The 25,808-nt window shown below is 43.3% G+C and overlaps 1 protein-coding gene and 1 pseudogene across 1 annotated transcript; both read right to left on the bottom strand.

Annotated features, from left to right (window-relative positions):
* Nucleotides 1-3,658: 3,658 nt before the first annotated feature.
* Nucleotides 3,659-4,199, bottom strand: LOC118080035 (GTPase HRas-like; annotated as a pseudogene).
* Nucleotides 4,200-18,672: 14,473 nt separating this feature from the next.
* On the bottom strand, nucleotides 18,673-23,722 carry LOC118080483 (trypsin inhibitor ClTI-1). Its single transcript, XM_035105789.2, has 4 exons — nucleotides 23,571-23,722; nucleotides 22,686-22,726; nucleotides 21,401-21,510; nucleotides 18,673-18,864 (listed from the first exon to the last, which is right to left on the bottom strand). The coding sequence occupies exons 1-4, from the start codon at nucleotides 23,623-23,625 to the stop codon at nucleotides 18,819-18,821; spliced, it is 252 nt and encodes an 83-aa protein (XP_034961680.1). The 5' UTR covers nucleotides 23,626-23,722; the 3' UTR covers nucleotides 18,673-18,818.
* Nucleotides 23,723-25,808: the final 2,086 nt, after the last annotated feature.

Below are 25,808 nucleotides of genomic sequence, written 5' to 3' on the forward strand. Positions count from 1 at the left end.
TTGTCTTGAGTCATTATTCTGCTCAGGGGTCATCTGGGATTTTTTTTGGGGGGGGGGGGCTCCGCCTGTCCACGCAAAACTGTATTTCTCCTACCCCCTCCCTTTGAAGGAGCTCAGGACAACAAACATGGTTTCCCCTTCACCCTTAAAACAGCCCAGATAAGGAGATAGATTGAGAGAGGGTAACAAGCCTAAGTTCACTCAAATAACTTCATGGCTAAGCAGAGAGTTGAACCCAGATCTCCCTGGTACAAGTTCAGCACTATCCACTATAGCTCACTGCCTCTTCATATCCAGTTGTATGCCAGACGAATGAGGTCAATTTGCAACATGGAGCCCAGAATGATTCACCTCTTCTCTGCTGTTAGTGTGATAATGGAGGAGCCTCCTCCACGTTAGGACTGAATGGCCTATGGTCATAAAAGAGGGTCTCTAAAGGCTCAGGTGCACAATCTGGGAGTGCTCATTGTTCCAACTTGAGGCTAGAAGGAAAATAAACGTCTTAACCTCAGGTGTATACAAATGCACCAAAGTGCAATGTTGACTGCAAAGTTAAACGGGATTAGCTTTACATTATGTTTACTTATGAAATTGAAAGCCAGAGAAACTGGAAGCTTTGTATTTCCAGTATGATGATGCCTCTCTGGAGTTTTGCATCTTGCTTGAGTTGCATGGTTTCTGGGTGCTGAATGCAGTTAAGTCCTAAGGCAGTAGCTGGGAGGTGTGCTTTGAATGTGATCATTGAATCCCCTGAGCTCTTTTCTTTGTAGCTGTCATCACTTCAAAAACATATCCAAGACTGCTGGATTTGGTGCCAAATGTGATGTCTCTGTCATTGAACTCTCAGTCTAAATTCCCTATGTTGCAGAAGGACCAAAGTACATCCTTGTCATATGCCAGGACCTTCCCATCCTTCTCGGTGCCTCTATATGGTACAAGGGCACTCAAGTTGCCACTGGACAGCAAACGACATGGACATTCCATCTCCAAATCCGATGAACCAATTAATTGCAGAGCTTTCAGAATGGATTTCTGCCAGTACTGAATTCCAAGAAAGCTCATTGCACAGAGTGATGGTTTGTAATAATTCATTGGCTCATTTTGGTGTGTAAATGGCAGGGATGGAACACAAGCATTGAACATCAAATTTAGTTTAATAAAATAAATGGGTGCCAACATAGCTAACTGAAACTCCTCTTACCCACACATGGCTCATTATTTTGAGTCCGTGTGGAATTCAGTCCTTCTGACTATTTAGCATCTGTTTTTAAAAATCACACATGAAACTGTAGACAGGTAAGAATGTAGTTCAGTGCTAGAGCACCTGCCCTGCATGCAGAAGGTCCTAGGTTCATTTCATGGTGTTCCCAGGTAGGGCTGGGAACAGCTCCCCTGTGTAACCTGGGAGAACTGCTGGCAGTCAGTGTAGACTGCACTAAGCTACATGGGTCAATGGCCTGACTTGGTATAAGACAGCTTCCTTGACTTCTCAAACCTAGGCTCAAATCTTTTCCCTATAAGGTGGGAAGCTTTGAGGAAAGGGCAGGTTTTGAGCAGCCAAGTGGCTGGAAAGGATACGTGAGGAATTTTGATTTTTGTGTATGTGTGAATTCTGATACACATTGATATGATCCACTCCTCACAGACTCATGCAGGAGGTTGTTTTCCCTTGTATCTCACACTTCTCCACATTCTGCAGTGTAGTTCTTTGCTCAAAGAAAGATAGACCAAAGTTTGTTTTATCATGTGCCTTTTCGGATAAAATATATTGAGATGTGTATATTTTGTGAGAAAACACATTCAAAAATACAAACTTTTTCATTGTGTTTGTTGTTATAGCAGTTGTTTTCCTCCTCCTCCTCCTCCTCCTCCTCCTCCTCCTCCTCCTCCTCCTCCTCCTCCTCCTCCTCCTCCTCCTCCCCCTCCTCCTCCTCCCCCCTCCTCCTCCTGATTGTGCAAAGGGAATGGAATGGACTTTTGAATGAACACATGCAGAAGTTGCACAACTGATGAGAACCAGAAACAGATTGATGGAAAGAGTTAAACACCCCCTCCTGGTTTCCCTCTCCAGATTCCACTCTCCCATGGTTTTTGTTTTTAACCTTTAAAAATAATCAGAAAAATAATTGTGGGACTACATGTAAAGTTTTGCACTGAGAGACAGTCCCTCTTCTCTGTAGCCGCTTCAGCTCTGCAGCATCCCCCTGAACTGCACTTGTGATTTTATTGTTTCAACTGTTCTTAAACTGTTTTAATTGTTACACTTTTTAATTGGTTGTTTTAGCGTATTTTAAGGAAGGATGTTTTAATTCCCCAGTGGATTTCTTCTTGTGTAAGCAGTATATTAATTAATTAGTTAATTATTTAGAGTAGAAATTGCCTTCCTCTGGTGCTTCAAGAGAACATTACTGTGAGCACATGTAGGGTTTATTTGCTTGTTCATTTCAGCAGATCAATGTGATCTGGCTTCAGCAGGAAGCTGTGTTGTTGGGTCTATCTAATCTTGCTTAATGTTTACTTTTTTATTCACACATTTGCCACTAACCCAGAGTCTTCACAACAGGGTGGGATATAAGCTCAAATAGATCGGTCAGTTGGGAATTTGCATATGCCTGTCCCTTTGGAACTGGGTTTTTCTTAAGAACTTGAAATCAAGACAAAACAATGCACTATCTGTGCACTGGAGTGTGTGGAATTACACAACTCTTTTTGGAAACAATAATTGTGATTTCACTTTATAAGAATCTTGTGTTTGCTCATTGAGGCTGAAATTCTAGAATGCAGTTAATTGCTAATTAGTCCATGCAAATCAGTGAACATTGTACTGCTAATTGAATGAAAGCTAGAAGGCAAAGAAACAAAGAAAAGAGGTCTTGAGGTGAAAAGGTAGTTAACTCTTTTTCTTACTAAGTTAGACATCTGTTGTCCCTTCTGCTGTATCCTTTACTGGGCAAAGAAACACCAGATGAAGAGGCCACACACACCGGCTGCATGTTCCTAGCTAGGAGCATGTGGCTTTCCCTATCGCTATAGAATGGCAGACTGTCAGTGGATGGACTTTTTTGGCAGCACCTTCCAAAGAGGCAAGATCTTCCACAGGCAACAGCTAACCCTTTTTCTGAGGTGCATTCATGGAGCCACACAACCCAGGTATCATATATTTCCTACCTTTTGTATAAAAAGCTTCATGAAAGAAAAGCAGCAGGCCAGGGCACAGCCCCAGATCCAACTAGGCTTTGGCTCCTGCCAAGGACGTGAGCTCAAAGAGACTGAAGGTCAGAACCACTTGCCTGGCTGCTCTGCATGGGCCTCCCCTCCCCTCTGCCAGTGCCTGCTCCAGAAAAACAGGCAATGCCTATCCATCCTCTGGAGCAGGGAGAAAGATGCAAAAACCAGTCTCAAGACCACCATCCAAAAAATAATAATTCAATCTATGGCTTTGTATATGTTGCCATGAGGGGGAGGAGGCAAGAAGAGGAGGGTGTTGTTTTTGAAAATAAAAAAATAGTTCATTGCAGGCCTTGGCAAGGTTTTGAGACAGGTTGAGCAGAGCTCTTGGGGCCTGCAGACACCATCTTGCTTGTCCCCTTGAATCAACTTGATTCTTCTTTCACATCGCCTCTGTCTCTGCGCTACACAAAGTGGAAATCCTTCCAAGTCAGGTCAGCTTCATTGTTGAAGCTGTGAAGGGGAAGCATCTACAGTTCATGCAGCCTGGGCCTCTTTCATCTGGGGGATTCAATTTGCATAGTTTGTGCTGCCAGATCCATCACACTAAAGTATAGAAACCACATTAAACTCCCTGTCTAGTTTTGGCTGACATCTCTGTGCAGGGAATCCAAGCCAGCTCATAGGCTTGCCAGCTTTCCACAGTTGGAAGGTCACACTTAATTTCCCTGCCCCAGCACCTCTTGATTTCCCCCCTCTACTCATGAATGTATTCAAAGGACTTGATGTTGTTAATAGCAAAGACCCAAAGGAAGCCTTCTCCTGTCTGCATGTTCCGGTCCCGCATGCACTGTCCCCTTCATGGCCTGCTGTGACCAAGATGTCTCTCCATCAATCATGACTAGCTTTCTGTAGGAATCCTGTATCGTAGGATCATACTCATCAACAAAATGTTTCTGGAGAAGCTGAATGGTCCAGGCACTTTCACCAGTGCCTCCTTTTCCAGCTACTGCTAGCTTGTACTCTGTCATCATCTGGTCAACCCAGTTCTGGGTACCCTCAAGGGACCAACTGTTGTCCTCCCCTGTCCTCCACTACCTATGAGGTAATAATAATAATAATAATAATAATAATAATAATAATAATAATAATTTATTTCTAACCCCGCCTATCTGGCTGGGTTTCCCCAGCCACTCTGGGTGGCTTTCAACAGAACATTAAAAACAGAATAAAACTTCAAACATTAAAAACTTCCCTAAACAGGGCTGCCTTCAGATGTCTTCTAAAAGTCAGATAGTTGTTTATTTCCTTGACATCTGATGGGAGGGCATTCCACAGGGTGGGCGCCACTACTGAGAAGGCCCTCTGCCTGGTTCCCTGTAACCTCACTTCCCGCAGTGAGGGAACTGCCAGAAGGCCTTGGAGCTGGACCTCAGTGTCCGGGCAGAACAGTGGGCAAGGAGACGCTCCTTCAAGGCTGAACGATGGGGGTGAAGATGCTACTTTCCTTGCAATGCAGAAGAAAAAAGCTTCCCCCCCCTTTTTTAGTTCTTTATTTATACATTTCATTTAACATTTCAAAATTTAACTTCCTTCCCCCTCTTTATGCAGTTCCTTAAATTTATTTTTTCATATCTTCAGCATATCCAATTTAATTTAACTTGCTCATTTAATTGTCTACTGTAAATATACTCTTATAAAACAGCAGGTTGTTACAATAATCATGCTAATGTTTGTATCCGTTTACAATTTATCTGTAAATATTCAATAAACCATTTCCATTCATTTATAAAAAGTTTGTTATCTTGATTTCTTATTCTTCCGGCAAAGCTGCACTTTCCCCAGGGGAGTAAGCAGGGCCTTTTAAAGGCAGAGAAAATGGAAGAAATGCAAAGTTTGCTTGGGGATCAGCCCCCTGGATAGATCCACAGGTCCACCTGTCCCTTTGCCTTAAGGAGACAAGTTGTTGTTAGTCGATTTCCTGTTGGTTTGATGTGGTAGTGAACTTTTCACTTAGGCAATAGAGACCCCTTCTTGTAGCACCCTCCATACACTGGCACCCAAAATCAAGGTGCTCGCTGGCGGAGGGGCAGGCTGTTACAGTGGTGGCGTTGGCTTGGACCATTGGTCGGCAAACTACGGTCTGGGGCCTGTATCCTGGCCAATTGCCTTCTGGATCCGGCCCGTGGATAGTCTGGGAATTGCCGCGTGGATTGGCGTGGGGATTCTGATTGTTTGGGCCGTGCCATTCCCCCCACACTGCGGTGGCGCCTCCTCCCTCCCTCCTCCTGGCTTCTTCCCGCCCTGCCTAGAGGTGGAAGGGGGCTGGGCTTTGTTGAGCCACAGTTGACTGAGTTCCATTTTAAGCAGTCCCTCTCTGGAGTCAGCCCTTTTGCGCCGCTCATCGTCCCTCCGCTGCTGCTGCTGCCAGCCCCTGCCGCTCGCAAGGCACAGGTAAGCAGCCACTGGGATTCATCTGGCGCTGTGGACAAGGGAGGGGAGAGTCGGGGGGTGTTTTCAAAATATAGTCCGGCCCCCCGCAAGGTCTGAGGGACAATGGACTGGCCCCTGTGAAAAAAGTTTGCTGACCCTGGCTTGGACAATGTGTGTGGGCAAGGTGAGTCTCAAGCAATGAGCCACCCACACACACTCGCTCACTTGCTTCCTTTTGGTTTTGGCATCATATTTCCCTGGAATAGAGACCAAGAAAAGGTACCTAACTAGGTAAACAAGCGAGCAGCACCCAGCCAGCTTCTTGAAATTTATGCCTTTGCACACAATTGAAAGCTCATTCGTGCCTCTAATCTCTAGCTAAGTGTGGTGCTAAATGCTAATCTTTTTGAGGCTGCGGGCCAATACTTTTACAAATTATGCCTGTCCAGCTCAGCTTTCTTACTGAGTTCCCATAGTATCACATTCTTTAGATGATCTTTAGAGTGCTGTACTTGTACCCGTTTGGCCTGACTCTGGGAGAGAGCGAAGAATGTTTTTCTCAGTTCCCACTTCGGTTCAGGGACTGCATACTGGAAGCCACTTTGAAGGGATTCCCATGGAGGAAATAGACATTCCGAAGGAAATAAGAGTGTATGCAAGAGAACGAAAATAAGATGAAAGATTTATAGTTTTGGATTCTTTGTCTTTGTTTTTTCAGCCAAGGAGAAAGTATTGCTGCACAGAAGAACAAAATAAATACCAGCTAATTCTGAGATAGGCCCATAGACTCCCCTGCCAACCCCCCGATCCTGCCTGCCCCTCTGCCCATTTTGGAGCACAGAAATCTAAATTTTACGACAGCTAAAAATTTATTGGGAAGGAGCCATGCAGATGTTATTCATAAATTAAATTAATATTTGTGGGTGCGTGCAGCACCATGGCAGTAAGATCCACTCCTGGTGGACTTAGAGCTTATCCACAGTTACCTTTCCTCCACTCTTTCATTCTCTTTGAAAACCCAGTCTTTCATGGTCAATTGGAGCAAACCTAAAGTGCGGGGAACCCACAGTGGTGTTTGCTCCAATTGAGCACTAATGTAATGGTTGGGTCTCTCCAACAGAAGCGAGACAAGTCTGAGTTCTGCCCCTTCCTCTTCCCACTTTTAAAGCCCCACTTATACTTCCTTTCCTGTTCACGCCTCCCATTAATTCTTGCAAGCCTACACGTCTTGGGATAGGCTATTTCCGGTGGCCCTCCCTCTGAGTCCAAGCTTAAACTGTCAGTCTGTGTCTTCTCCCTGGAACTCCCCCCTTCCTTCTCCTTGTTCTCGGAACTTAGGCTTCTACTGCCACTTGGCTGCTCCTCCCTCATTCCGCATTCCTGCCTAATTAACTCCTCCTGTCTCTCCAAGCTCTCCCCCTCGGTCAGCAATGGGACACAGCTGACAACTAAAGAGCAGGACACCCATAATTCCTGGATGTAGTAAATGTTAGAATTTAACTGTGGTGCCTAGAACTGGACACAGTACTCCAGGTATAGCATCTAGATCAAGGGAAGTAATAGTACCACTGTATTCTGCTCTGGTCAGACCTCACCTGGAGTACTGCGTCCAGTTCTGGGCACCAAAGTTCAAGAAGGATACTGACAAGCTGGAACGTGTCCAGAGGAGGGCAACCAAAATGGTCAAAGGCCTGGAAACGATGCCTTATGAGGAACGGCTTAGGGAGCTAGGCATGTTTAGCCTGGAGAAGAGAAGGTTAAGGGGTGATATGATAGCCATGTTCAAATATATTAAAGGATTCCATATAGAGGAGGGAGAAAGGTTGTTTTCTGCTGCTCCAGAGAAGCGGACACGGTGCAATGGATTCAAACTACAAGAAAGAAGATTCCACCGAAACATTAGGAAGAACTTCCTGACAGTAAGAGCTGTTCGGCAGTGGAATTTGCTGCCAAGGAGTGTGGTGGAGGTCTTTAAGCAGAGGCTTGACAGGCATATGTCAAGAATGCTTTGATGGTGTTTCCTGCTTGGCAGGGGGTTGGACTGGATGGCCCTTGTGGTCTCTTCCAGCTCTATGATTCTATTATTCTTAATCAGTGCCTTGGAATATTGAGATAGGCTGTCAGATGCTGGATTTAGCAAAGTGCTAAAATGCAGGCTGAACCACTTTTTCTGTGCTCAGGGAAGTGCCTGAGAGAAAGGCCATTAGCTCACAGAACAAAGACAGGGAGATGTGGCATCAGCAAGGCAAAGACTGTTTCAGATGGAGGAAGCCTTCCCTGAGTAGAGTACAACATCCTGGCAGCATCCTGGCTACTGAAGTATCCTCCCTCCCCTCCATATTGGCATACTTCATGGAAAGGCAGGTTTTTGGGGGAGGTAGGTGGTGGCAAAATTTAATTTTCTGTGCTGTGCGTTTCCAGTAACATTTTGCTCCCCTTCCACCTTCTGAGAAGTTAGGCTTAGGGGTAATGAGCTATGTCTATAACAGAGTTGATGGGGGCTCATGCCAACAAATTACAAAACATGAGCCACTTTGCAATGATGCGCCAGCTCCAGATGCCAACATGGCACAATTAGCCTTAATGCTAGAGCACAAGTTTGCGAAGGTATTTTTAATCCTCTGCCAGATGCTCCTCTTGTCTTGGGATAGATTTATCTCAGCAGATGTAAAAGCATTTATCCCCCCTCTGCAGTGCTTTATTGTTCTTTAATAAGAGGATCTGCAATCCAGCGTACGCTGCTGTTCTTTAGAGAACTGGAGAAGCTGGCAAGTGCTGCTGCAGACCCGGACTTTTGAGTTTCTGTGAGACTTTCACCCTGACAGCACAATCCTGTTTTCTTGGAATTAAACCTCACCAAGCTCCATGGGGCTTACTCCCAGGAAAGTGCACATAGACATGGCTTTCATTTACAGTATTTCAGCTTCCTTCACTAGGGAGAGAATTCCCTCATTTCTAACGGCATCGCTTGCCTATCTGACACTGGATAGGCAAGATCACTAAGGGCAGTTTAGTTAACACATCTGACACTACACTGTACTTAAAATTAGGAAGGGTAAAAGGGGCGACTTCACCCACCATTTTGATGCATCCAAAAGTTCACCTGCATCAGCACAACCAGACAGTTTCACCTGCCTCAGCTGTAACAAAACATCTCTCTCCCATATCAGTCTCTACAAGCTCAGCAGGTGCTGTAGCTTCCCAACAGTTTGACTTCATCCCTGAAAGTGCACTTTTATTTTATTTTTTATGATATTCCATTTTATACATTTCAGTAATTTTACAATCATTTCAACATTTCAAAACTTGACTTCCTTCCCCCTCTTTCTGCAGTTCCTTAAATTTGTTTTTTATATTTTCTGCGTATTCCAAATTAAATTAATTTCCTCATTTATTCCTCTACTTTAAATATATACTCTTATAAAACTATCCTGCCAATATTCACTAAACAATTTCCATTCTTTAATTTTTAAAAAATTGTTATCTTGATTTTTAATTTTTCCGGTAAGTTTTGCCATTTCTGCATATTCCATAAGTTTTTGTATCCATTCTTTTTTTACTGGGACTTCTTCTTCTTTCCATTTTTGGGCAAGTAACATTCTTGCTGCTGTGGTCACATACATAATAAATTTCTATACATTTTGGGTAGTTCTGTTCCTATAATTCCCAAAAGGAAAGCTTCTGGGTTTTGGTTTTTTTTTTTACAAACGTTATTTTAAACACCCTTTTGCAATTCATTATACAGTGGTCCCTTGACTTACAAACTTAATCCGTTCCGAATGCACATTCGTAGGTCGAAAAGTTCGTAAGTCAAAACGTGGCTTCCCATAGGAAAAAAATATTCAGAAAAATATTCAGAAAAACCGCATGTAAAAATTCGCAAGTTGGGGAAACTGCATTTAAAGCCACCAGCAGTTTCCGTTCAGATGTAGAAAAATTCGTAAGTGTGCAGCCATTTGTCCCGTTCGTAAGTCGAAACCTACAGATGTCGAGTAATTCGTAAGTCGAGGGACCACTGTAGATCATTTACCAGTAAGCTTTAACCTTACTACAAGACCACCACATATGATAAAAAGAACCTTCTTTCTCTTTACATTTCCAACACTTATTTGATTTTGATTTATACATTTTTTGCCAATTTGCTCGGTGTTAGGTACCATCGATAGAACATTTTCATATAATTTTCTCTTAAACCATAGCATGCTGTAAATTTTACATCCATATTCCACAATCGTTCCCATGCTTCCATATCTATATTATAACCAATATCTATTGACCCAGTGTATCATTGAAGATTTTACTTGCTCATCTTTTGTCTCCCAAAGTGCACTTTTCCACTGTCTCCCAAGACAAACCAATGGATGCTTACCAAGGGTGTGATTTTGTGCATATGACAAGAGATACCAATGATGACAAAATAGTCCTATTGCCAGAGTGGACCTAAAAACGCCTATCTTCAGCCAAAAAGCAGTTAGCTAGATGGGGGTGGTTTGTCAAGCCATTCAACTGAACATCAATGCTTAACTTTGCTGTAGGCCTTGGTTTTTTGCCAAACACAGTCTGGACCTGGCACTCAACAAAGGGAGCTTAGGTGGAGAAGAACAGATGACTGGCTTTCTCTGCTGTTGTCTTAAAAAGTTCCTTTATATGATGGTTTGTTATTTATGTTTTAATGTTGTTATAAGGGTGTGAGGCTGTAGTAGTGTGACTAGTTGGGCAAAAGGCAGGGAGAGCAGCTGTAGTTAGGCCAGAGCTAATGATGGGCATAACCAATTAATTCTAGTTTTGCTCCCATCCTCTTCCCACCTGCTGAGTTCTATAACAGAAACACTGGGACTAAGGAGGAGGAGTGGTCAGGTAGCCCATCCTCTGGAACGGTTGTAAATAGGGAAGTAGGCAAGCTGAGGGTGCACTGAGGTTGGTGGGGCAGTGGCCCATTTGCTCTAATGGACCTCTGTCTAAAGGGATGTTGGTTGTCCTCCTGTGGCTTGGCTCCTTGTACTGCAACACATGGATATAAGGATAGCTCTGCTAGAGCTGATCAAGGTTCTGTCAATACAGCAACCCTCCAGCAATACTTTGAGGAAGCCACAGGGAAGGCATGAAGGAAACAGTCCTTTGCATCTGCTTGTATAATCTGTTATTCCGAGACTTAATGCCTCTGGATCCAGAAGTTCCATTGTGCTGCCAAGTCCAACAGTGGCTGCTAACAAGTGTGTTCTGAAATAAAACATCACAGTGGGGAATGCTCCTGTTTAGCCAACTAGCCATGCCTGTTTCCAGGATACGTCATTCTAATTTTCTGTTTCTCCTCCATCAACACGTCCTTTAAACATGGTCAGTCCTCACTGAGCTCTGTTGGAAATGCCCCCTTTAGAATTCTAGTCCTTTTTTGTACTTCTGCAAACCTTGGCGTCCCCCTTAACCTGCCGATGCCTCCCTCTTGTACAAAACTGGTGTGTGGTTTTCCATCAGGCTGCCTCAGTGAGAGAGATGAGGAGCCAGGCTCATTCCAATCGGTTTGCCAAAAGACCAACTCTACCAAACTGCCTGAGTTTGCGTTCTTCTTCTTCCCTCCCATCCCCTTTTCCTTGTGTGTTGTGTGTTGTGTTACTTACTTTATTTTAATTGATTGTATATATGCCATTCTGACATACTCTTTGGCTAAAGAGTTGGGTAAAAATGTTCGAAATAGAGGGGAAAAAAATCATTGAAAAATAATTTATTTATATAGGCTTCTTTTTAACCTTTGCTGATCTTATCTGTGCTTTACTGGCCATTGTTTTATGTGGAAGGGTGTGGTTGTTTTATTTAAGGGGGTTTATAATTTTTTTCCTAAATAAATAAAAATAAGCAAGAACATGCTATTAGTGCATAGAATGGATCAGTCTATCAAACACCCTTTTAAAGATGATAAACGGAAGATGATAAAACTGTTCCTTTCTGGAAGAGAAAGCTTTTCCTTTCCCAGTACCAAAGTGTAGAACGTATTTGGATTTCACTGCCTCCGAACCATTAGGTCAGCCTGATTGATGGAGCAGCTGTGCTCTTGTTTATATATGTAAGAGTGGTGTTTATCTTGCATAAGTGCTTCTTATAAACATGGGAGCTCCAACATCTTCAGTCCCTTTTGTGGCTTTTGGATGCATTAACTGCATTGATTGGAAAATGCAAGTCTCTCCAGCTGTACTTTGAACAACTCAGTTTGAGGATGCAGAACTTTCATCCTATCAAGCCTACTCGCTAACATTTTGGCATGCACAAAGTCCCGCCCATCTTGTTTGTTTGCTAAGGAGTGAAAGAGAGAGAGTGCTTGCGTGTGTGTGTGAGAGAGAAAGAGAGAACTTGATCTTCCCAAACTTTTCAAAACTTTGAAAAGAGAGACGAAAAGGCCCAATTATTTTGCCAACCTCATTCAAAGGCCAAACTTTTGTTTAATGCATGCTTATTTTTATGTTTATTGTTTTGTAAATCATTGCCACAGCATGCATGCAAACAATTCTTTATCTAGCCGGTCCTTATTCCATCAACCTCATGTCTGCTGAAAATTGACAAAGCAGTCAGGGTCCATCTTGGTTTCCAGACACCATGTTGAGCTTACAAGTGCCAGCAGATGCACAAAATCTTGTTTAGTCTTGCATGCTGAATGCATCCGACATGGATGCTGTGGGCAGAAAATAAATGGGAAATGTTGGCAGAGCTCCCTTCCGTCTGCCTTCCATGACTATAGAGGGGTCATTTGTATTCCAAGCAGCAAGGATATATATATATATATATATATATATATATATATATATATATATATATACACACACACACACACACACACACACACACACACACACACACCTTTTCTGGGAAAGAGATACTTCAGTATAATGAGATCTGCATTGCAATCCAATTTGCGTACAGGAGTACAGAGATTAAGCCAAGAAGGCTAAGTTCTATCCTAATGTGGCTCTTTGAGATTTTTGTTAGTGATGCTTCCTGTCCATTACATGTACTGTGGTTATTGTAAGTAAGGCAATTTTGTTGTGAGGCTCAAGATAAAGGGGTCATCTGTATTGACATTTCTCCATTGGCTTTTGGGGGCTCACCTGTTGACACAGGCATGCCCTTGATTTATTGGCTGACCCATGCCAGAGACGTACCCAAGCTTCCCTTGGAAACCCACCACAACTCATTCCCATTCCACACCCCTTCCTGTCCCAAACTTGCCTGGCCGTGGCATGAAGGACAGGAAGGCTTGTGGTGGGTCCTCCATGACACCTTAACTGAGGCTCCGTGGCAAGTCCTCTCACTGCCAGTAGGTAAATCAATAGGAAAGCTCTACCTGCATCATATTTGATCTGCAATGGCTCCTTCATGTATTGCCAAGAAACCACTTAATACCCCTGTGATGGAACGATTAAAACCCCATTGGCATTTGTTCCAATTCAGCGCAAAAGAGTGGGTTTTCCCGGAGGAAAGTGGCCAGGCAAAGGAAAGTGTGGATGAGCTGTGATTTCAGTAAAGCCTCAAATCCCTTTGTGTGCAGAGGCCCTGTTAAAAGTTTAATTATAGCCCCTCGGTTACAATGCAGATGCTTCTTTTCATGAGTAGTAGCTGAACAAGCGAAAACGTTGGAGGGGATAGAGACTGAAGGGTGAAATCTGCTGCTTCCTAAAAGCAGCGACAGGCTCCTTCACCCCCCTTTCCTAATTGCATCGTTTAAATTGCATTCAAAGCCATCCTACACAATAATTTTCAGAAGTGCTGCCTATGGAAGGAAGGCAGGATGAAAGGCTGGGGTGACTCAGACAAAATGAGAGGCAACTTCCATTCCTTCAAACATAATTCTCCTACTTTCCCCTTCCATTTAATGTGCCAGCTCAGTGGCATTGTGAGTTATATTACACTGACACCGAGAAAGAAGCCCATCCATCCAGAAAACAGTAAAGCAAGTTCCTTCCTGGGAGTCAACACTGGGGCTGCAATTATTGAGGACACTTACTAGGAAGGAAGCCCCACTCAACACACTCAGATTTTCTTTGGAGCAGAGATGGAAAACCCCTAGCCTGGGTACCTAATCTGCTACCCCCCCCATAACCTGCTGCTTTTGATGACAACAAAAAGTGGAGGGAATGGAAACAGAATATTTTAAGTCTCTCCACTCAGGCCAGCACCCAGATGTGCTCATCTGCTGCACAAAGAACCTGAAGAAAGGAGGCGCTGTGACCTGTGTGTGTCCTGTGCTTGCATGTGCCATAATAATAATAATAATAATAATAATAATAATAATAATAATAATAATAATAATAAGTTATAGATCATAGAATCATAGAGTTGGAAGAGACCACAAGGGCCATCCAGTCCAACCCCCTGCCAAGCAGGAAACACCATCATAGCATTCCTGACATATGGCCGTCAAGCCTCTGCTTAAAGACCTGCCAAGAAGGAGACTCCACCACACTCCTTGGTAGCAAATTCCACTGCTGAACAGCTCTTACTGTCAGGAAGTTCTTCCTAATGTTTAGGTGGAATCTTCTTTCTTGTAGTTTGAATCCATTGCTCCGTATCCGCTTCTCTGGAGCAGCAGAAAACAACCTTTCTCCCTCTTCTATATGTCATCCTTTTATATATTTGAACATGGCTATCATATAACCTCTTAACCTTCTCTTCTCCAGGCTAAACATACCCAGCTCCCTAAGCCGTTCCTCATAAGGCATCGTTTCCAGGCCTTTGACCATTTTGGTTGCCCTCTTCTGGACACGTTCCAGCTTGTCTGTATCCTTCTTGAACTGTGGTGCCCAGAACTGGACACAGTACTTCATGTGAGGTCTGACCAGAGCAGAATACAGTGGTACTATTACTTCCCTTGATCTAGATGCTATACTCCTATTGATGCAGCCCAGAATTGCATTGGCTTTTTTTAGCTGCTGCATCACACTGTTGAATCATGTCAAGTTTGTGGTCTACCAAGACTCCTAGATCCTTTTCACATGTACTGCTCTCAAGCCAGGTGTCTCCCATCCTGTATTTGTGCCTTTCATTTTTTTTGGCCAAGTGTAGTACTTTACATTTCTCCTTGTTAAAATTCATCTTGTTTGCTTTGGCCCAGTTGTCTAATCTATTAAGGTCATTTTGAAGTGTGATCCTGTCCTCTGGGGTATTAGCCACCCCTCCCAATTTGGTGTCATCTGCAAACTTGCTCAGGATGCCTTCAAGCCCATCATTCAAGTCATTGATAAGGATGTTGAATAAGACTGGGCCCAAGACAGAACCCTGTGGCACCCCACTAGTCACTACTCTCCAGGATGAGGAGGAGCCATTGATGAGCACCCTTTGGGTTCGGTCAGTAAGCCAGTTACAAATCCACTGAACGGTAGCATTGTCTAGCCCGCATTTTACCAGCTTCTTTACAAGAATATCACGGGGCACCTTGTCAAAGGCCTTGCTGAAATTAAGATAGGCTACATCCACAGCGTTCCCTTCATCTACCAGGCTTGTAATTCTGTCAAAAAATGAGATCAGATTAGTCTGACATGACTTATTTTTCAGAAACCCATGCTGACTTTTAGAAACAGTGTTTCTTTCTAGGTTGCTCACAGACTGTTTGCTTAATGATCTGCTCTAGAATCTTTCCTGGTATTGATGTCAGGCTGACTGGGCGGTAATTGTTTGGGTCCTCTCTTTCCCCCTTTTTGAAAATAGGGACAACATTTGCCCTCCTCCAGTCTGCTGGAACTTCGCCTGTTCTCCAGGAATTTTCCAAAATTATTATCTTTCCACTCTTGGCAGCTTCCAGCAAATTAAAACATCAAACACAGTCAAACATATACAAAAAACTTCCCTAAACAGGACTGCCTTCAGATATCTTCAAAAAGTCAAATAGTTCTTTATCTCCTTTACATCTGATGGGAGGGTGTTCCACAGGGCAGGGGCCACTACCAAGAAGGCCCTCTGTCTGGTTCCCTGTGACCTCATTTCTCACAGTGAGGGAAACGCTGTGGAATTTCCAAAAGAAAGCATTTGTAAAAATTAAAAGAAAAAGAAAAAATAATAAGTTGCATTACTGAAATAAATGCACTTTTCGACGATATTCTAATTTTCCGAGTTTCACCTGTAGGCATTTAAACATTTTGCACTCAGTTTGCAGAGTGCTCTTTGCTCATGCTATTTTGCATTTTCATTTTATAAATAATTCAGCTGCAGTCACGCCCATCAGGAAAAAAGCACAAGCAAAAATGATACAGTTTCACCTCATAAGTCATGGGAGCAACAATAGGTAGAAGGAAAGATTGTGGTCAGTTCAGAGTGGACCTGGCTCAAGGCTCGACCAAGCTCCATGCAGAACGATTGCAATGGCTAACAGACAGAAAAGGGGTCTGTTATTGTGTTACTGAACACTCTGTGAGCTTAGCAGGAGGTCTTCACCTATGCCACACACGACTAAATTTTCAGCCTGTTATCCCCTAATCTCTCATTTTGGTTTATCCCAGGGATGGGGAACACACACACACACACCTAGACTCCTCTGTTTGGTTCTTCTAGCCTCCCTGTTGTCATGACATTGGAGTCAGAGTTCTTCAAGAAATGAGCTTGAAGACTCTGAATCAGAAGGGCAATGGCATGCAGGGCTTCCTCCCCAAGAACAATTTCTTGGAGAAAGTTTGGCAGATGTGTGAATTGGCTGCAGTTCTTCCAAATGTACATATATTTAACACACAGCCCTCCAGGTGCATGTCAGTATCACCTGTTAAGCACTCACCTGCCTGCTTTTTGCTGTTGTCATGGTATACAGTGGTACCTCGGTTTATGAACACAATTGGTTCCGGAAGTCTGTTCATAAACTGAAGCGTTCATAAACTGAAGCGAACTTTCCCATTGAAAGCAATGGAAAGTGGATTAATCCGTTCCAGACGGTCCACGGAGTAACCGTTCATAAACTGAAGCGAACTTTCCCATTGAAAGTAATGGAAAGTGGATTAATCCGTTCCAGACGGGTCCGCGGAGTACTTAAACTGAAGCGTTCATAAACTGAAACATGGGTGTAATTGGTTCCGGAAATCTGTTCATAAACTGAAGCGTTCATAAACTGAAGCGAACTTTCCCATTCAAAGTAATGGAAAGTGAATTAATCCGTTCCAGATGGGTCCGCGGCGTTCATAAACCGAAAATTCATAAACCGAGGTGTTCATAAACCGAGGTTCCACTGTATTAATGTTTGTTTCCTTCCACTGTGAAGATGCTGGAAAGAACTTCAAATGCTGCTTTCAGGTTTTATCAGCTCTGAAGCTTTGTAATACATGGGCACCACCTGCTGGTCAAACAGTATGTTCCTTTGATTCAGGCTGTTCATTTCCTTTTATTTCCTGCCTTGCAAAAAGTTTGTTCCTGTTCAAACACTGAGTAAGTCTGACTCAGCACAATGCATGCAAAGTGTACATAGCTGCCAAGTCTCCCGCTGAAAAATGTGGGATCAGCAGCAGCGCGGCACCGGAAGTCGCTGGGTTCTGGTGCCGCTTCACCCATGCCTGGGCACCAAAAATTGGGCAGAAAGGCACCGGACGTCGCTTCTATGCATGTCCGGAAGTTGCATAGAAGCCACTTCCGGTGCCGCTCTACCCGATTTTCAGTGCCCAGGCATGGGCGGAGTGGCACCGGAAGTCGCTTCTATACATTTCTGGAGATGCGTAGAAGCGACTTCTGGTGCCGCGCTACCCATGTCTGGGCACTGGAAATCGGGCAGCGGCAGCACCCAAAATAGATGCTCTGGCAGGTAGGAAATCTGGGGGATTTCCGGGATTTTTTTCAATTCGGGAGACCAGCGGGAAATGGATTAAAATCCGGGGGTTTCCCGTGAAAAACGGGAGACTTGGCAGCTATGAAAGTGTATGATATGAAACATATAAAGTAGCAGGGGATGGCCTGATGAGGTGGCGCCGCCCACCTTACCACCAGTTGGTTGCATTGTTGCTGTGCAGGGAGATAGAGGGGGAAGGAGGAGGTGGTGATGAGGTTGGTGCAGTGCAAACCAGCTGGCAGGAACCCTGAATGGGCTCTGCCAGTACATTTGCACCACATCAGACTCACTGCCACCTCATTCCTCCCCGTAAACAGTGGCGACCCAACTTACCAGAAGTCACCTGAGTGGTGGCGCTCCATCTGCCACTGATATAAAGACGGCCATGTTGCTCCTTGGTTCTGGCTGCCAGGAACCTGCGGGTTTTGTTGAAAGTGTGGTGAGGCAGAATTGGGCTGCAAGCCTATCTTTATTTCCTTAAGCCATGGGGGCAGCAGCCAGTGTTTCTTTTTCCCTTTTATTTCCAGTGGTATTACCTGATGTCTCGTCACCTCAGTGGAACTTAGCTTGCAATCTGCACCTTGAAACTCATTCTGTCAGCAACACCTCATGGCTATAACAACCAGCCTAATTTTATTACTCCCATTTTGTCACATGACTCCCTCCTTTGTGTAACATCTTGCCTAATGAAGAGTTCTGGAGAATTTTTGTATTAGGGATTAGGTGGGTTTGTCCTAATAAAGGTATTGTCCAACTCCAGGCTTCTCTTCGCAAATTCAACTGACATCGGCTGTGATGGGTTTGGGGCACCAGTTAAAAGCATATTTATTCATCCAGGCTGTTGGTTAAGCTGGATGTGGAATTGGGCAGCTTGTTGTCTTGTTCAATGGCTGTAGATGACGTTCTTCTCTTTATTGGTTTTATGTAACTGGTTTTATTATTTATTACCTGCTTAATTTTTTATATTGCAGCCTGTTCTGGGATTAATGAAGAGCAGGCTATGAATTATTCAAGTGAAGAAACAACATTTTCTTTTATGGCAATAAATAAATGGGAAACATCTCACCAGATGGTGTGGGCAGCCCCTTCCAGTTCTGTTGTGATTACAGGCAAATGCTATGAAATATAGCCATCTAATTCATACAGTACCTCCTGCATGCAGTTCCATATGCAAAGAGGAAAATGTGTGTGCAAACTCTTCATCATATAGTTCAGTAGAAGAGTGTGGCTTATTTCACTTGCCAAAATGTGCCAAAATCAAGAACAAATACAATGACCAAACCAGATTGCCGCAATGCTTTTGCTTTATTGACAATAAAATCTGGAAAATAGTAACAAGAAGCAGTTATTAACTCTGCGCATCTGCATCAGAAAAAGCCAGAATGCCCACTCCTAAATTCTTCAGCAAAAAAGTGATGCATGTTCAGCACTCTCAGCAAATTCCAGCCTTCTTAATTTTGACTTGTACATTCTTTTGCCTGCAAAAAATGTATAAAACATACTGAATAGTATCTTTCATTTCCCACGTCTAAGTTGAGATGTTGCCAAATCATGCCTTGTGAGAACCTGAGCATATGTATTTCAGAGAGACATTCCCAGGATCAGAGGTTAATGCATTTGTGCAATAATACGTTTTGACACCTGCTAGAGTTCAGGGCATGGACAACTTAAAAGAGATAGAATTTTACAATTTGGGCAGGATCTCACTTGCCAAGTTCTCATGAAAATTCACCAGCATTTGTGTGCAAGTTATGCATACCTCCCCCCCCCCCCACACACACACTGGAGCTAGAGAACTGCATTTCAAAATTCAGAGTACTGTGGCTTTCACAGGAGAACTGTGTTTCTGCTTGTGGTTTTGGAGAAATTCAAATTAGGCAAAGGTACCGCTGACCGTTAGGTCCAGTCATGGCTGACTCTGGGGATGCACACTCATCTCGCTTTACTGGCCGAGGGAGCCAGCGTTTGTCTGCAGACAGCTTCCGGGTCATGTAGCCAGCATGACTAAGTCACTTCTGGCGAACCAGAGCAGCATACGGAAACGCTGTTTACCTTCCTGCCAGAGTGGTACCTATTTATCTACTTGCACTTGGGAGCTGGGACCGAACAACAGGAGCTCACCCTGTCACGGGGATTCGAACTACCAACTTTCCGATCGGTAAGCCCTAGGCTCTGTGGTTTAGACCACAGCGCCACTTGGTAGAGTCACCTAAAATGTCAACAAAACCAACTTTCTTCCCCATCGTTATCCTTATTACTCACACATGCAAATTCCTGTTGAGGTATTAATGCTGAAAGTGACATAAGCACAGGCATACATGGAGCTACTGCCTGCACAGTCTCTGAAACAGTGAAAAGGCTCTTAAGGGAGACTTTAACTTTCTCTGTGTCAAATAAGGCCTGCCAGCTGACTGGGAAAAATGACCTCGCTGGCCTGTTCCTTTAAGAGCAACTATATGTTCAGAATTCACTAGATGAAACGCTTCACATTCTTGAGAAAGAGGGAGGGGGAGACATTGATTTGGATCCTAAGGTGCCTTTCCATTCATGGAATGAGTCCTTCTGTGGATAGACAGGATTTGGATTTCGTTCCTGCTAATTCATGGATGGAGAATACATGGCCCTCCATCTCCCATCAACCTCAGTCACCATGGCCAATGGCCAGGTTTGATGGGAAGTGTCATCTAATTGCGTTTGTAGGTGCCAGTAATACCCTTTCTACTGGGCAGAACCCCAGCTTATTGTCACATGCTAATGTTGCACATCAGTTCTTTGCTTAGCAGCTACAGAGGCTGGTTGAAAAGTTAGCAACTTTCTACTTTCCTGCTAGAAATGTGACAACATGGATGCAGAAACGAAAGTCAAATCTACACCACTCACATACAGCACACATTTAAAACACATGATGTCCCCTGCAAAGAATGCTGGAAACTGTTGTTTCCATCTCACAGAGAGCTGCTGTTCTGAGCAAAGCACAGTTCCCAGGATTATTTGAAGAGCAAGTCCTCTGCTACAAATATGTGTTGGATATGCTTTAAATGTATGGTGTGGATCTGCCTCTGATGTTGGAACAAGCTCCCCTCAATATCCAATTCCTGTTCCTCATGATGCTTCTTCAGAACTATTGTTTCCATCTTGCTGTTGGGACTAAAAATACTAGGAGAACCTAGCCCAGAGATGGAAGGAAGAAGAAGTACCAAGAAGAGAAGAATGGCAGACAAAACTGATATAGTATGCAGAGATGGTGAAACTGACGTGGAAGATCAGAAACCAGGAAGATCAATTATTTTTTAAAGACTGGAATAAATTCTTAATTTATTTAAAAGACCACTGTAAACAGTTAAAATCATTGGCAGGGATGTAATGAGACTTGTAATGTGGAATTAAATATGGTAACTATAGATATCTAACAGATGGATAAAGGAAAAAGATGCAGAAAACTTAAATCTTAAATATGGAAACCATGGAGGGAGGGAAGGTGGTCCGATGGTTCAAAAGAACCTTTTATTTAATGTTTGAAATGGTTAAAGTTAACATGTATAAAATCATGTAAAACCAACAAAAAATGTTATATATAAAAAAGAATAGTATGAGAACCTAAGTGAGTTAGGCTGTATCTGCCATCAGGCTACATTGGCCAGATAGCCCACCTTTCAGCAGGACCTATTTATATAGGATAATCCAGCACCACTCCATATACCAAAGCAAGAGGCAATTTAAAGTATTTGAATTACTTTATGACTGATATATACATTGCTGTTCTGTTTTGGAGTGTGGGTGAGGGTAATCTTTATGATGTGAGCTTTGTACCTCTTAGGGAATACTTCTGTTCATAGGAGGGGTGATCATACAGTTTGAAAAGAGGAATTTGAAGGTATCTCACTTACTATATCTTTCCCTGTGGGACCTACTGGCACTCCTATCTACTTAAGAGGCTTGAAAGATGGCCAAAGGTCTGAAGGAAACATATTCCCTTGAAGAAACTAAGTGGTAAAGGAAAAAACAGGTACTTACTGATTTGTACTGCACAAGGTACACTCATTGGGATATGTCACTTGGTCAGTGCCACAGACAGGATCGATATTTCTAGGGCATCCTGGTGTTTCATAACGTTCACAGGCTGGCTGTAGAATAAAAGCTGTACAGTTCAGTATCTGGAACAGCAACAATCTTTTAAATTGATATTCTTCAAAGTTGGTGCAAGACATTTTGCTTACTTGAGAGACAGTGACAAAGGGCGCCATTCTCTCCAAGTCAAGCCATAGTACCCATGAACAGTACCCAAGGCAAGAAAATATCACCACCACCTTCTCCCTTTCTGGCAGTAGAAATTCAAGAACAATACATTTGCTCCCCTTTCATGGCACCCAAAATCAACTGCCCAAGGAAGCTGCCTCACGTTGCCTAATGGTAGAGCCAGTCCCAGTATTCTTTAATGGTGGATGATATTGAAGAACAACGATACAGTACTGGAGAATGAAGGTTGACTTGGGGAAGCAGAGTGAAAGAATGGCATAGAAATTTAGACATTGGCGTGATGGCTACAGAAGCACTGTATGCTATGGCATATGTTTCCCAGTAAAAGCGGCTGCCTTTTGCAGTTATCAGTCCTAGTTTGTTTGGCATGAGTTTCTTTACTGCTGCCTTCCTTAACCTGTTACCGTCAAGATAATGTTGGACCTCAACTCTCATCAGCCCCAGCCAGCATGCTTAGTAAAATATCTGTGTAGCTAGTTTATAGCAGCAGTGGGGAATATTTTTCCAGTCATAGGACCATATTCATTAATGGGGGATGCATGCCAGGGGTGTGCAGGGCCAGAGGTAAAAGTGAGCAGGGCAATGGATGAGACTCTGGATCTGTGCAGTTGACTAATTTCCAAATATGTGAATGATAAGGGTTCCTCTCCATTCAGGCAGCCAAGAGGCATTGTCACAGTTTAGCACTCAAAGAGGTGGTAGAGCAGGGCCAGTGAGGGGCATGGTCTGGGGATGGGCCTAGAGAGAGTCCCAGGGGGTAGATATAAAGACCTTGCTGTGGGCCACATCCAACCCCAGTTCTTAGGTTCCCCACTCCTGGTTTATTGGTAATACAGAGAAACGTAGCTAGGTGATTTCAGTGCACTCCTCTCGGAGGCAACAACATTTTCTACCCAAAAAAGAGGGGAAGCATTGTCAGTACCTGAAACGTTGTATTGTACTGACTTCTTCTATGTGGCAATAGTGCATTTGCCATATATCGGTGGAGTATAATTTCCCCAAAGCAGGATGCACTGCACTTAAATAATCAAGACACCATTACCTCTCTTGCCTCACCGTTGCCACCATCAGTTTCTGCATTGCCTAAAAATGCAAGAAAAAACATGTTTAATTAGAAATCCACTCTACTTCTAGCAGAGCCAGTAACCTCGACTGGTTGTATTATAGCTGCAGATGTATTATAGCTGCATCAAATCAGTCTAATTTTTTTAAACAACAACAACAAGAACAACATTTAAACATTTAACAAAAATACATTCATTTGACAAGGGTGCATATTTCAAAGGTGGTTCTAGGGAGCGTGACCTGTTCGGTCACATACTGGATGCGGAGCTTTTGGGGGCGCTGCAGCAGATGCCATGATATGAAGTCCAGTGGAATGCAAGAGGCAAGGGGGCAGATTTTGGCTTCACACAGAACGCCACTGCAATTTGAGGTGTCAAGGTCTGCTGCTGCATATTTAGACCTTAAAAATAGAATAATATTTAAATCTTGGATTTTTTAAAAAAGAACATTTAATTTTGACTACCGTAATATATACGTTTTGGTGAAGCAATTTCCTGTAATACCTGTATAATGCATTTTTGTATGTTATTTTCACTAATGCGTTTCCTTTAATGGAAACTACCATAGTATATGAATTTTACACACATTACCTGACTGGAGAACTGCAATACAAAATCTGGAGAAGATCTAATACTAGATCTGGTTCCTTTTTAGTTCTCATCAAAGTCACTCAAATCCCTTTCCTCTCCGTTCTTTTTTTCCTCAGCCCCAAAATGAGACTCCATCCCATCATAGAGGTGCATGTTTTCCTATACTCTCCTTTGTCAAGAGAGTATAGGAAATTGACTGAACAATTATACTGGGAATTTTAGCATCTGCAAGGAAATTCTATGTAGCCCTATGAATTCTATGTAGCCCTTACCTGAGGAACAGAAAATCCCCACTGCAAGGAGAAGGAATACGCTAGTTACTCTCATTGTAGAGCTGCTTATTGAAGTTCAAAGGAAGTTATGTCTCAAGATTCCAGAATAAACTTTTTAATATGACCTGTTTGTGGCACCTCAGACTGCCCCTCCTTCTTGACGTCATTGTCCAAACAAGCAATGGGAAAGGTATTTTGGAAGGGAAATGTATTTTTGAAGGGAAAGAGGGTGGTGAAGTAATAGCCAACGCAGCACAAAGCACATGAGATAATTTGTCCGGGAGGGTTCAAAGATCTGTGTTGTCACAGAACTAGATGCTAGAAATCATGAATGCCAGGACACTTTAAGGAGCATAGTCATCTACAAGCTGCCACTTTTGAATGCCACAATAAGTAATTCAGACTATTATCTGTTGACTCTGATTCATATCTCTAGTCTTGCCATAAACACATGCTGTAAGATTGAAAGGAACTATATTTTACTGCTCTATTTTATGGTCAACAGTTTATATGGCAGCTTTCTATTGACTCACCCAAGGCCATATTAAAACAAAAGCAAATGACTAACAGCATTGGCAAGATTAAATATTAAAAGTTCTGATAACTGTGATCAGCCAAGCTGACATGTTTGTTTTATTTTTGTAGGCATGAGACAACCACCTCAGGTGGCAGGTGCAAAAGGCACAAGGAACGAGCAGAGCTGTGTGTAACATTTGGCCTTCTCTTTGGCCTCTAATTTAGCCTATCCCATTACCAGTGTTGAAGAAAGTGTTTCTCAAACATGGGTCCTCAGCTGTTCTTGGACTACAACTCCCATCACCCCTAACTAGCAGGACCAGGGGTTAGGGATGATGGGAGTTGGAGTGCATGAACAGCTGGGAACCCAAGTTTGAGAAACACTGATAGGCCCCATCTTCACAATACATTTAAAGCACTATCATACTACTTTACACAGTCACAGCTTCCCCCAAAGAATCCTGGGAACTGTAGTTTGTTAAGCATGCTGCGAGTTGTTAGGAAACACCTATTCCCCCCCAGGGAACTACAATTCTCAAAGTGGTTTAGCAGTCAATTCCTCTTCCCTGGGAAGTCTGTGAGGGGAATAGGGGGTCTCCTAACAATTTCCACCCCCTTCCATAAACTTCACTTCCCAGGATTCCTTGAGGGAAGCCATGACTATTTAAAGTGGACATAATAGTGCTTTAAATGTATGGTGCACATGAGATCTCAATTTCAGCTACCAGTCTGGTGGACTTTGGAACATGGAATGGGGTGTGTGTGCTGGGAAGGTGCCATCTTGTCCTTTGCCTCAGGCAGCAAAAGATCTTGGGCTGTCTCTTTTCAAAGCTTCAGACATTACCACTTTTATAGGAAAAAGTCTCAAAGCAGCTTATAACAAGTTAAGAATGCAAAGGTAGGATAGAATAACTGAATAGTGGCTACCGAAGGTAGATCACCAGGGCTAGATCTACCTTCTCCAGAAACAGGCATAACTAGACCTAGATTAGGCATCACCAGGGCTATCATCCAGGTTTAAAGTTCGGTCTAGGACCCTAGACTACGAACCTGTGTTTTCAAAGGGGTTGCTGAGCCATCCAGCACAGGCTAAGCCACTGTTTATAGACTGTGTATCCTCTGGAATAATTTTCAGTTGATTAGCCCTCCTCTAGCTCCTTATTGACCCCGTACACTGGCTCAGAATGCCCACAGCTTCTCTGAACTACATGGGAAAGAGATATAGACTTGGGTGTCATTCACCTATCAGTGTATGGTGGAGAAAATGGATCCAGTGAACCTCTGAATCAACAAACTTCTTTTCTCCTACTCTAGAGGGTAGGACTCAACCCAATGGAACAGCACAGATCAATGTGGCAAGTGGTAGACCCCTGGCACCGGGTTCTGGAATTGCCCCTCCAAGAAACACTGGAAGCAGCATTAAGCAGTGCCTCCAAGTCCCATCCTACCCAGGCAATTCAGACTCCCCCCTTCCAGTTTCGAGAGTAGGTCATTAGCTAGGGTTACCAAACCCATCCTTGTCACCAAATGGGGTCTGGAAGCCAGGCTGAAATGAATCCAGATGATCTGTATCATCCAGAAAGCTCTGGAGCTGAAAGGCTGCAACCATCAAGAGGTAGCCAGAACTAGGGCCTCTACAAAATAGGGGTTTATGAAGGGTAATCTAGAGTGTGTCATAGTATAGAAAGGGCAGGCTAAAATTATTTACAAAGAGCAGGGGCA

Source organism: Zootoca vivipara, chromosome 2, assembly GCF_963506605.1.
Source record: "Zootoca vivipara chromosome 2, rZooViv1.1, whole genome shotgun sequence".
NCBI classification, from domain to species: Eukaryota; Metazoa; Chordata; class Lepidosauria; order Squamata; family Lacertidae; genus Zootoca; species Zootoca vivipara.